Genomic DNA, 13,180 nt, shown 5'->3' with positions numbered 1-13,180 from the left:
AAAAGACTTCTCAAATTTTAACAGATTACCCAAAAACATTTTAAAAGTTGTGCCAGTCTGTAGTTTTACACAACTTTAAATTTACTTAATATAATTAGCTTTTCGTACCAATAATACTGATGTTGGCCAGCAATGTACCTCTGAAAAAATTGACAGGATCATAATTTTTGTATCTAAATAAATTTAAGAGAATTAAGCTAAATAAAGAATCATATACAAAACAAAGAAGTATATAGAGCAATTTGTAATTGTACAGTTCCTTATAACTCTGATCATTAACTCATTATTTAAAGGATAAAAATTTATTTAAACTGTACACTTTAAAAAATTCACAAACCATTGCAATTTTAAAATGTTGAGGTGTTTTGAAAAAAGTAAAATGATAAGAAAGAAATTTAAAAACTTAGATCAAATACCGAACATGTGTACTATTTGATCTTGCATCATCAATTATAAAAGGTTGAAATAATTCATATGTGTCCATTCTATTTGCAACAGGATGCATTTCTTCTTCAGGATACCTTCGATATGGAGCAAATTTTTTCTTTAATGTAAAATTTAGTTGCAAATTTTCAAATATGTCCTCCAGCTGCATTGTTATGTCAACCTTGATAAAAAAAAACAACAGTGTGATGTATTTAGTTTAAGTATTCAAAAGGTTATATACTGGTTTAAGATAATCAAAAGTTAAAAGATAATGAAAAAATATTTTATAATAATTGATTGATGGGGCCTAAATATTTTATAATATTTTAAAAATATTTTATAATAATTGATTGAAGGAGAGCAGACTCGGTGTCACTCAGAAGTTTGAAATCAAATCAAAAATGTTTTTGTCATTTTAGGATGAGTGTATTGTTGTTAACGTAAGTAGTTTTTTTATCAAACACTTGTTTTAGAATGAACTAGAAGCCAATAACCCATGAAGCCATATGCTTAAACACTTTAAACCCCTTTTACATAAATGATTAAGCATTACATAACTGAAACAAAAACAGAAGATTTGTTGTTTAATAAAATATCTTTTGTTAGATTCTGAGTAATATACAAATTAGTGTTTTTACTTATTAATAAATAAATAAGCTGAACTTGGTACTTGTCTTAATTCTTATTTCTCATAAACATGATTGAATATTTCATGTCTGATGCACATGCATTAAGCTTATCCATACTACATAAGTATCTGTAAATGCTTACTGTTCCATTCTTCAGGTGCTTAAAAATAGCTTGATCATTTGTTACATGGTGGATAACATCACTACCAGCTAAAACGCAATCTGTTTCTTCTACCCATAACCCATACTGCCTGTTGAACAATTTATGAATATAACTAACCCCAGTCATAGTTTCCCAGTTTGAATACTGTGTCTCATTGATTTGGTAACCTTTTGAATTTACAACTTTCAGTTTTACTGTAAATGGTGTATTGGCAACAACAGTTGAGGGTAAAGGATTAAAAAGCTTTAAACCATTGGGAAGGTAATCGTAAGCTATCAGGAAAAGAAAAAAAAATGAATTTACAGTTTGATTAAAGTTTAATATAAAAAGATAGTTTAAAAAAGTTATTCAAGCTTCTCAATGTACCAAAAATTTGATTTTATCTACAACAGAAAAAAATCAATCCTGATTTATATTCTACAGCATAATAAAAAATGAGTTTACTTTTTTAGTACTTAACATGAAAATAGTTACACTGATATTTAGCAAGTTTTCTCCTTTACTGTGTGGTCAAGCTTTAATTGTGCAATGTTCAAAAGCAAATGAAATTAGAAACTTAGTTGCACAAATTTTTTTAAATTTGTGCAACTGAATACAAAAATATTTATTAGATTTATTTCAAATTATATGTTTTATAACCACAGTTTTATGCTTAAAATAAAAACAGATAAGGAACCTCCTACAAAATTTAACCAAGTGTCTCTAAATTTATGAATTGCATCAGTGTCACATTTTTTGTTAAATCATTTATACTTTCTCTTTATTTCTTGTTCAATTATTTAAATTTCTGTCTTCAGCTATTTATCAGTCAACACAGACTTTTTAGACCTGAATTATTTGAGTACTTAACTTTATCAGCATTAGAATAACCTTTCAGTATCAATTGGATTGTTCTCCTTTTACATCCTTCATCTTCAAAGTAATTGATTGTTAAATTTTGATCTTGATTATTTCTCAAGAAAGTTTTAAAGTTTCCTCTTAGCATTACCTTCACACTTTTGAGCTTATGTTGATTTTAATTGCAAAAACAAGAAATATGATTAGTAGAACTTGTAATTCACATAAAAAAATTAAAAAAATTATTTAGTACTTAAACATATTTTATTCCTCAACCAATTAAACCTTGACTCTGACTTTAAATATATACATCAAATTTCTTACCTTTATCACACTATCATCCATACAGGCATGCATATATGGATATGTAGTTATCAATTGCAAATACATTCAAGTAAAAACTAAAATTAAAACTTACAATAAGTAGAAAAAGGAAGAGAGTTGATTGAGTAAGTGATGTTGGCATATTTTAAAGAAACTCGAATGAATCGCTGATCTTCTCCAGAAAAAGCCCCATTTTTAAAGAATATTTGTCTATACCACACCTCCCCTTTATACATGTTAACCCAACTTTCACCACATTGGCGATAATTTGGCTTCCAATTTTCCCATCTAAAACAATTTTGAAAATATAAAATTCTAATTAAACAAATTATTGTTAAATCCTTTAAACAAAACTAAATTAATAAAAATGCTATAAATAATTAACTTTTTGAATAATTACTCAAAGATAATATTTTTTTGTCACAAGAGTAAATGCTTTAAAGAAGTGATTTTTCTAAAAGAATATTTTAGAAAATATTTTATCAATTTATTGACTTCTGGTTATAAACCTTATAAAGTACTCAAACAAAAAAAGTCTTCAAAAGTTGAATAAAATGTACATTTTTAAATACTTTTTTTTTTTTTTTTTTGAGTAAAAAAAATGCTTGGTTTATACCTATAGTAAGAGTCTCTTAACCAAAAGTCTGCAATACAAAAAATACCAGTGTAATTGTCCACCAATGTTATGTTATTTTGAGCTGCATCCCATACTTTCTTGGAGATGTGTTGGATTAAAGGTTGAGTTTTAAAATCAATTAGTTCTCCAGTTTCATTATCCACCAACTGGACCACAGACTAAGAAATACAAGTAACACTCTTTAATCTTTATGATTTCTGAATGAATGATGGGGTGCCATTAATTAATGTTCATCATAAATATTTTGAAAATTAGTCTTTATTAAAGACTAATCCTCAAAATATTTATGGTGAGTATTAAATCATGTAATATCAAAATCAATATATTTTTTCAAGTTAATAAGAGTGATACAAAAAATACAAATCAATGCAAATAGTAATTTACTAATAAAACGCAACTACAAGAGAAAAACAGAAATAAACTTATCACATAATATAAGTAATAAACTACAATAGTTAGTTTACATACAACTATACTCCAACCAATATCCTCATTTGCAGTGTAATAAGGTTGATCTTCAAGAGGAGCGTCAAAATATGTTCCAGGTATTGGATAATCAGGATGCCATCTTAAAGTTGGCTTGCTTAAGACAAAGGGAACTAAAACATTACAAATAGTTTAACTGTAAACTTTTATTTCACAATATATAATTGTTGTAGGTGTCCACGTGTGTACAACGCGTATAATTTTAACGCAAATTTCTTTTTTAAAAATGCGAATTAAGTAAAAACAAATGGAATAACTGATTATGCAACTACGCAAAATTTAAGACAAATTTAATTAGCTGAAGATCAGATTTTGAGTATTAAATAGTATTTAGAAATAGACCCTTTACTATTTACCGCATGCACCAACAACCAATACGATCAAAAAACTCTGGTCAGGCATTTAATATAAAGTGTTTTCATCAAAAATTTTCTAACATATTTCTCTAACTTTAGTGATAAAAAAAAAAATAGTTAACAATTTTATTTTTACTTTGTTTCCATAGTAATTAATGTTTCGAATGTTAGTCGAATGATATTCGAAGTTATCTTATTCTTTTGATTGCAATTAAAACTCTTGGTAGTTTTTTAAATAAAGAAAAAAATAAAGAACACCTTTACTTCAAATGCTAAAAGAACTACAGTGTAAGAATAGATATAAAAAACAATTATATAAATTTGCGATAAATTTTTTTCCTATAACTAAAGATGATAAAAACCGTTTTATAATTGATTAAGATACCAAGCTTTTACTAAGATTTCAATGTTGTTCGAAGAACGTCGAGCTGCATAAAGTAATGTTTTAAAACGTTAGATAAAAAAAAAAAAAAAAAAGTTCGGAGATTTTTAAAACGCTATTCAAGATAATTCACAAAGTTTTGCTGGAAAAGTAGAAATACATCTTTTAGTTATAAGTAAATGTAAAGATATACATAATATAAAAGATGGTTTTTAGGATACATGATGATTGGACAAAATCTGTTTTACATTTTTATAGTTCTTTTTCATAAATATCAATAGGTTGGTAAGTGTATCAATTTTTAAGTATTATTTTTGCTTCCCTTGTCCCCTAAGCTATTGTCATTAAAGTTTATTTGTAGATCATATCGCCCAACGCACCCACGCAGACTTACTTGCATAGGCGTAGAACGCGCTGGGGCTAGGGGGCTCGAGCCCCATCCGGAAATTTGTCCACACCCGGGAAAATTCACCAAGCTTTCAAAAATATTTAAAAAATAAAAACCATAATATACTTAAAGATTAACAAATATAACAATTTAAAAACGATTGTAATATTTCCGCAAATACCTACGGTGATTTTCAAAAGTTTATACTATTTTTTGAATTTCAGAAATTCCACGCTTCTGATGAGTCTCAAGGGAGTTTGAGATTTGTAAAAACGTAACAAAAAGCAAATTAACGGAACTACTTAAACTAAAGACTTGTGTGAGTTAAACGTTCGTTTAGTATTTTTTTTCTTTGATAACTTTGGCAGTATTATTTGTATACTGCCAAAGTTATCAAAGAAATTTTTTTTAAATTTAAAATCATTTGAATTTAAAAAAAAGGTAAGTTTTTGGAGTAATTCTTTAATTGTTCAACAGTACATTGACTTTTAAATAATAAGTTGTACGATGTTGTAGAATGAAGAAGATTAGTGAATACTTTTCAAAAAAAAGAAAATCAAATGGAAACAGTTGCACTATTTTCTGAAACTCAAAATGCTAATAACTTCCAAGATAATACTCGTGAAAGTTTATCATTTGTTCAGTCAGATGATACAACTGTTTCAACCGCTGTTGTTAAGTCGCCGTCTTTTACAAGACAGTCATCAAAAAAGGGAAGAAAATTTAAACAAAACTGGAATGAAAAATATAAATGGGTTTTACATGACCGCGAGAAAGAAAATGTTTTTTGTTCTACCTGCATCAAAGCTACCCAAATGAAAATGCTTTTACCTCGTAGTTCAAGAGAAAAAGATTCGTACGAAGCTTTTATTTTAAACGGATTTTCTAATTGGAAGAAAGCGTTACAAGTTTTTGGTTCTCACGAGTGATCTGCACTCCATAGGGCGTCTGTTAGTATGATCACCTCAGCAACACTGGAATTGACCGTTATCCAACAGCTTAATTATCACCAAAGTAAAAAAAAATGGATAATCGTACGGCTTCATCAAAAATATTTACAACACTTCTTTATTTGGTAATTCCTCAATTTTGTTTAAGAATTTATTTACTGGATAGCTAAATGTTTCTTCTTAATGTGTTAGGGAACGCAAGGCCTTGCCAATCGTGGAAAGGTTGAAAATAATTCAAACTTTCGCATGCTACTCAAACTACGAGCAGAGGATTCTCTGGAACTAAAGAAATGGTTGAATCGTCCTGAAAAGCAAAAGTGGCTCTCGCCTGAAATTGAAAACAAAATCCTACAAGACTTTGATGGCCGATGAAACAACGGGTATGTCCGCGTAAGAACCAGTTTCGATCTGCATTCGGTGTGTTAGCGAAAAATTTAAAATTGAGGAGCTTTTTATGGAATTTTACCAAACCGGGAACATCAAGAGCGTAACTTTGTTAAACTGTTTGATGGAAGTTTTGTATTAATTTAGCGTGTTGATTCAAAATTGTCGGGGCCAATGTTTTGACGGATTGTCTAACATGTCTGGAAGTATCTATGAATTGCAGACTTTAATGAGGGGGAAAGAAGAGCGGGCAATTTACGTGCACTGCCGCGCTCATAATCTCAACTTGGTAGCACAAGATTCAGGAATATTATGAATTTCAAGATCAGGAATAATATGAATTTAGTGCAATCATTCATCGCATTTGCCCGTGGATCTCCAAAACGATTGGTATGTTTCAATAAATTTCGAAATGTAGAGGATGCAGAAAGTGGAACATCACTGTGGCCAGAAAACCATTATATCTATTACGAGTAACTAATATTCCGCCATTATCAACTGGTTAGGGGATTCTGAAAATCATTCTGATAATTCAGCCAAAAAAAAAAATCAGAAGCAGCGGGTTATCTGGAATCTTTTTGTAAGTTTGACACATTTTTCAAATTGAAAATTTTGCGCATGATTTTCATCGAGGATGCTAATACAGCACTCCAAGGTAAATATTGTTTTATTTCATAGTGTCTTTTTTTTTTTTAATATTTATTTTTTTAAGCAAATTATAATGTTAAACGTTGAATGAAAATCATTTTAGGCATGCAGCTTAATTTTTGCAAAACAAGAAATACCATTAACACGCGTAAAGAGCACTGATCTCTATAATAATCCGAGCAAAACTTCAATTTTTTTGACGCCAAAATCGCCATATTGGAAAGCCCCAAAAATTTAAATCCCTTAAGCTTTAAGTTCTGTTTTTCGGCTTATCGCTTTAAATACACATATCAGATTTCAGCGTTCTGGGGCTTTCCAATATGGCGATTTTGGCCTCAATTTTGATATAAGAGATGCGCTATCCAGTTATTATATAAATCAGTGGTAAGGAGGTGTTAAAAGAAGCTTGGGGTGATACTCACTTCAAAGTCTTTTGGGATGCAGCCGTTGTAGCAGCAGAATGTAGTTTACTTGACAAACCAGAGATGCCACGGAAACATAAAATTAGATCAAAATTTACTGGAAGTGGAGTTCCATACTTTGATACGACTACAGAGGACCACTACCGCCAGCTTTTCTATGCATCTCTGAATTGTGTAATAACGGGACTTGCGACCTGTTTCGAACCGAATGAGACCACTGTGCATTTAGCAAATGTAGAAATATTTCTCATCGATCAGTGCTTGGAAGTTGGATTCGTTGAGGTTTTTTACAAAGATGACTTTGAAGATTATAGAAGGCTACAACTCCATCGCGACATATTTTTGGATCATGCAAAATTCAAGAATATTCAACTAATTGATTTTGAATCAGTTTTGAATGAGCTTGTAGACCATGATGGTGTTCTTTTTCAATTAATTCCACTGATTCCCGAGTTTGGGAAGCTGGTAAAAATTTTACTATGTATACCTGTCACCTCATGTACGTGTGAGCGCTCTTTTTCTTGTCTTCGTAGGCTAAAGACTTATTTGGGTTCTACAATGTCTCATGAGCGATTGAATCATCTCGCTATTTTAAATTGCCATCGCGATATTGTCTACACTCTTGATCTTGATCATTTGATCGATGAGTTTATAATGTGTGCCTCAATACGCATGAACACATTTTATGCCCATTGAAACACTTTTTTTTTTCTTATTATAGATTTTCAACTCCTACAAAATAGTTTATGCCCCATCCGGGGAAACTAAAACTCTACGCCTATGCTTACTTGTAGCATAAAAAAGGGTGAGAATTGGAGATTTAAACTATTTGTATCTCTCCCTCCCCCCCCCACCCCACCTTCTTATTCACTTGATTTTATTAAAATTTTTGATCTATTTTTATGACCTATTTAAAATTTTTGTTTCTATTGGTGACAGGTTATTGATTGTAAATTAAAGAATATGCGAAGATCTCTACATACGCAACAAGAATGATCCTACATAATAAACAAACCTGGTTGGTTTTTGTATTTTTATTATGTTGCTAAATCGTTTTTAAATGAATTACTTTTTTTCAACCAAGGAAGTTGTCTCGTAGTGAAGATCAGACTTTTCTTGGGGCCCAAGTGGTGGGTCAAGAGTTAAATAATAATCTGAATATTTTATTTAGAGTAATTTAAATACGGTAATTTTTTTTTTTTTTTTTTTTTGGTGAGCGTGACAATTTTTTCAGAGGTTTGAAAGTCTTCAAAACATTCGCTATTTACGACAACAAAAACACCTTTTTGTATTACTTTAGAAACAAAATTTTAAAGTGTTTTCAGACACAGACGCAAAATATGTCAGTACCCAAGATTTTTTTTTTAACTGTATTTTTATGGTCTGCTAGATTTTTAAAAATATATCACTGGCGTCGTGTTTCTTATTTATGGTTTGTGGAGCCTTAGCTGGTTCGTTTCGAACGAAGTTGTTAACATGAAGTTGAGTTTTATGAGATGTGTGTAGGTTTTTAATGACGCAAACTACGATAGGTTTATTCTATATTTCAGAATTATTCATCATAGGATTCGCTTAGGATGCATCAACATAATGACAAAAAACAGATGAGTCTAACATTGTCAATATTTTTCGCAAGTCTGGCAAGTTAAAATTAATTCAAAGAAATTATTCAAGAGTTTATACATTTAAAAAAGTATGCGACATCTTACCGTTGCTTTTTTTTTCATGGTTAAAGATATTTTACATTCATTTATACTCAACCAGGACTTTATTGATTGAAAGATAAAACTATGAAAAGTATGTCAAGGATTCTAGATTTCATTCGTTAAAATCATAAGGTTTTATTTTCACTTGTTTCAATTACATCCCAAATTTTATGATCTTTTTGCCGAACGTTAATTTGAGATACAGCAATTACAATACAACGAGTCATATATCCTATTCGATATATAAAACTATGACTCGTTGTATTGTAATTTTTTTTTTGAGCTATGCAAGAGCTTATTTTGTAAAGAAAATGAGCGAGGTTGTTATGCTTCGTGTGATCCAGAATCTTAAAAAGATCTTGAGAAGGCAACATCAGAAATTGAAGCATTAGTTATAAAATAAAGAATTATTTTAATAGATCAGTTTTTTTTTTGTTTGTTTGTTTTTTAATTTATTCTTTATAAATCTTTTTTTTTTAAATACTCCTGCTGATTTCAAAGTAATTTTTGTTTTGCTTGTTTCTTTTCCTGCTTGTTTCTTGTCTTGCATATTTCTTAAAGAATTGAAATAAGGAATCTGGCGTTTCTTCAAACAATATTTGAAAACTTTAATTAGTCCATTTTTTCCTCCTTTTGTCTCGATGTGCTCAAGAGATTTTCTTTAAGAAAATGTCATAATTATCTTTAATTAAGCAAACTTCGTTTTTTTATTTTTTTTTTAATTCACGAAAAACATGAGGTTTTTATTAATCGTTGGTTTAACTTTTATAAACCAAATTTTCGTTTTCGTTATTTAAAATAATGCATCTAATCACGTTGAGGAATTATCGATTTGAGTATGTTTAAATGTATAGAAGAAATTTTTTAAGTTTCCTCTCATGGCAACACCAGTACACAGCACCCCTTGCATTTTAGTAGATATATCATTAACTACACCACTGTGATTAATGAATCAAGGTGCGTAGGGATAATTTTCAATCTATGCACTTTTAAAAAACTGACGTCATTAACATAAATGGCCCGGAAATCTTATTAAAGATATAGTTAAAAAAGGAATAATACAAAAGGAATAATACAAATAGAATAAATATTCATAGATTTATTAAGAGCTAATTCAGACGTGCATAACTTCTTTGAAATGAATGCGTATTTCCTGTTTGTTTCCCAAACAATAGTATGGTAAAGAAAAACATGAAAATAATCAAAAACAATATACAATAATTTGTATCATCAAAAATTCTTATGCGTTAAAAATTCTCAATTAACAGTCTCTTAAAAAAAAAGATAGGCTGATCAAAGTAATATAAGTTTGACTTAAAATCAACTTAACTATTAAGATCTGAACATAAAAATTTCTAAACAGCAATTAAAACATATCCACCTGATTAAACTCATTATATTCGTTTAAAAATTTTAAAGTTATCAATAACTTGAATAATTAAACGATTAACTTATTTGCCTAATTAAAAACAGAACTTATTCCCAGAATCAGAATGTTGATGATTTTTTCTATCTTGGTTTTCGGTTGATTGATACATTTTAAACTAAAATGTTGAAAAAAGATGAAAGGTTGAAAATAACGTCTATTTTTATTTATGACCATTTTTATTAAATTTAAAAGTTTACTTTATCAAACAAGAAAACCAGCAATGTGCGTGGTATTATCCGGATATGTTTTAAAAAACAGAATAATTAAGGAAGAGTTGTTTTAATTTATCAATGAAAACATAAATGGGGAACCAAAGGTCTCTTTGTTTTATCTATTATTGTGAAGCACCGGCGGACTACTGCTATAAATAGCACAACTTAATTAGGCGATAATAGAAGCTTGGAAGACAGCGAAGAAGAAGTAAGTTACCACACAGCTGAAATGATGATTTGGGTGTTTTTTGCATGTTCGCTGGCACTAACATACAGAGAAAATGTATGTGGTGCTCCTTTAAAGGATTCGGAATTTAAAGAACTTGATAAAGGATTTTCGTGTGAAAGTAAATGTCACGGACAATATGACTTATGCGATAAAATTGCAAAATCTCTTGATGAACAGATCGTATGCATAAACAGAAGAATGAGCTGTTTGACAGAATGTGTTGGTATAGATCATCGAAAAACAACCCGAAATCCTGATACAATTAATGGCTTAGAAGTCGGAGAAAACGTAAGGATTCACTGAACTGGGAACGAAATATAAATTTATAAAAAAGAAGACATTTTGTTAATAGTAGTTTTATTTTTCTGTTATACTATATTTACATTTTTTTAGCTGTTATCCTAATTTGTTGTACTTTTTTTTTTTTTCCTAAATGTTTTTCTTGTTTATTCTTTCTTTTCTGCTTTTAAATATATATTTACTACTTTTTATTTTTTTAATAATAGTTAAGGTATTTATTACATATAAAACAAATTTTATTTATTTTTTAAAATTGACGAATATATTATGTTTTGGTAATAGATTTATATAAAACATATGTTGACTTTTTTCTATTTAATTTTCCATTAAGTAAAAAATAAAATTTTTAATTTATTTTTAAATCTATAAGCTTGATAGATGGTGAGAGTTTGCTTTTCATTGGGATTTTCCTGTTGTTAAGCTTTGCTAACAACTGCTATTCGTTTTGGTTCTTGTTGATGAAGAGTTTGATCTATTTTGGTTGACAAACGAGACCAGAACAAACAAATGAGAAATAGATGACAAACGAGGGTCTGATAAAGCTTCGATTAGGACGTAAAACATGCGTTAACAAGAATTTAATTCTAGGATTTCAGAAGTTGTGGCAGTTTTAGTTGAAAGTAACGTTGCAGCGGTGTTTGGTATTTTAAAACGATTTTACAAATATCCTTGTTCGATATATAGATAAGAAATTACGCACGGATAGCTCCAAGCCTCTTCAGAGTTTTTTTAAATATTTAAGAACCAGTTTTGTTCATTTTAACTCTGTTAAAGGAAATATTTTCTCAATGATGTGATTGATAAAATTACTTGTTAAAGTTGCTTTATTCCTGATTTTTAAAATATTTAGAGTAGGAAATAAAGCAAAATTTATATTTCTTTGTCAATCTTAACTTAAAATGTATCAAAACAAAAAACTCAAAAAACTATTTGAAATACCTCCGGCATTTTATCATATGACTTTTACACCATAAATTCTTAAAAGATTAAAACATTCCGACAATATGGTTATCAATTACGTTTTATTACGACTTAAAACTCACGTGTGTGAGACCTATTTTCTTACACTTTCGTTTTAAAAAGATCTGGGTTTGACTTGCATACATGCTTCATTTATCTTTCTTAATATTTCTAGGTCAGTGACTTCCGCTAAGTTTTTTTGAAATCCTAATTTCGAAGAATCAATAACGATTTTAATAGATATTTCAAAACTTGAAAAGGGATCAAATTTAAACGAGCGGATTATTTGATAACACTGCTTAAGAGCTACATCCAAAAGTATTTAGACATCAAAAAATACTTATTACCAAAAAAAATTTCAATATCAAATGTTAAAGCATGCAAATAATAATAAAACCAAAAATTGGAACATGTAAACTTTACGATTGTAAAAAATTATGGATCAAAAAATGATTTGAAATAGTTTCTACACTGTAAGAACAGTGTAAAATTACTTCAAATAATTGGTCTTACATCATTATACTGTAGCAATCATTAATAAAACCACTGTTGCAGTATCGTAACCCTATTTAATTGAGCACACCAAATCTTATTAATTTATATATCGTACATATTCTACATTATTTACAATTGAAAACATGGTATATATTTCGCTTGCAAAGATAAAGTTTTAAAAAGAACTTTTAAGTTTAACTTTTTGCACAGATTACGAAAAATTAAAAAAAAAAAAGCAACGTTGCTGCTGCTAAACGCACTATTTGTACTTTTAATTCATCTCAGAATGATGGACGAGAATATTCCTTTTTGGAATCAGCTCATTATCTTATATAAAAATGTGCTAATTTAGTGTCCATCATCTCTGGTTTTACATTCTAATTTGAATCGGGTGTAAATTCTTAAAAATAATTCATCCCGGAATATATTTCTTTATAATCGACCCCTAATTAAAACAGTGCTTATCATCGCAACATCATGTGTTCTTGTGTGTGTTCTTGTGTGTGTTTTTGTGTGTGTTCTTGTGTGTGTTCTTGTGTGTTTGTGTTCATATATATATATATATATACATATCTATAATTTATTTATCTATTTATTTATCCTCAAGAACTATTATATGTCTCTCTGGAAACATTATAATGATTAACTTATTTTTTAATGAAAGGATAAAAAGTTTCGCACTGCGGCAAATATTATCTTAAGAGACACAAAGAAAAGCCGCCGCGTTTAGATTATTATGTATACTTTAATTCCCACACGCGATCTGTTTATTAAGCTAAATTTAGTGCTGTAGTTTCTTATGTTCTTAGTTATGTTT

General features: G+C 29.1%; 2 protein-coding genes and 1 long non-coding RNA gene across 6 annotated transcripts in view; 2 read left to right on the top strand and 1 right to left on the bottom strand.

Annotated features, from left to right (window-relative positions):
• Positions 1-4,006, bottom strand: part of LOC145191813 (uncharacterized) — a 37,038-nt gene extending 33,032 nt beyond the window's left edge. Inside the window, exons 1-7 of one of the 2 annotated variants that reach the window (XM_090066189.1) lie at positions 3,859-4,006; positions 3,485-3,615; positions 2,996-3,174; positions 2,474-2,667; positions 1,198-1,490; positions 417-607; positions 109-173 (exon numbers count right to left, since the gene is read on the bottom strand). In XM_090066189.1, the coding sequence (XP_089922315.1) occupies positions 109-173; positions 417-607; positions 1,198-1,490; positions 2,474-2,667; positions 2,996-3,174; positions 3,485-3,615; positions 3,859-3,904 (1,099 nt within the window). In that variant the 5' untranslated portion in view covers positions 3,905-4,006. Of the gene's footprint in view, positions 1-108; positions 174-416; positions 608-1,197; positions 1,491-2,473; positions 2,668-2,995; positions 3,175-3,484; positions 3,616-3,851 lie in introns of both variants that reach the window. The other variant, XM_090066190.1, reaches the window with a different exon arrangement.
• LOC145183220 (uncharacterized) overlaps positions 1-6,617 on the top strand; it is a 21,617-nt gene extending 15,000 nt beyond the window's left edge. The window contains exons 1-4 of one of the 3 annotated variants that reach the window (XR_016444845.1): positions 4,042-4,146; positions 4,853-4,947; positions 5,145-5,703; positions 5,771-6,617. Coding sequence is in view for 2 of the 3 variants with exons in the window: in XM_090066192.1 (XP_089922318.1) it covers positions 5,189-5,557 (369 nt within the window). In the remaining variant the exon portion in view is untranslated. Of the gene's footprint in view, positions 1-4,041; positions 4,147-4,852; positions 4,948-5,144 lie in introns of those variants that run through there. The other 2 variants (XM_090066191.1, XM_090066192.1) reach the window with 2 other exon arrangements.
• A 1,085-nt stretch (positions 6,618-7,702) lies between these two features.
• Positions 7,703-9,242, top strand: LOC149882427 (uncharacterized). Its single transcript, XR_016444846.1, has 3 exons — positions 7,703-7,837; positions 7,972-8,050; positions 8,598-9,242. It is a non-coding gene; the product is annotated as an uncharacterized LOC149882427 (long non-coding RNA).
• The last annotated feature ends 3,938 nt before the right edge of the window (positions 9,243-13,180 follow it).

This window comes from Hydra viridissima, unplaced genomic scaffold, assembly GCF_058129835.1.
Source record: "Hydra viridissima isolate aposymbiotic clone 2 unplaced genomic scaffold, HvirCarnegie_v1 scaffold_11, whole genome shotgun sequence".
Classification (NCBI taxonomy): Eukaryota; Metazoa; Cnidaria; class Hydrozoa; order Anthoathecata; family Hydridae; genus Hydra; species Hydra viridissima.
This window is presented reverse-complemented; position numbering and strand designations above follow the sequence as displayed.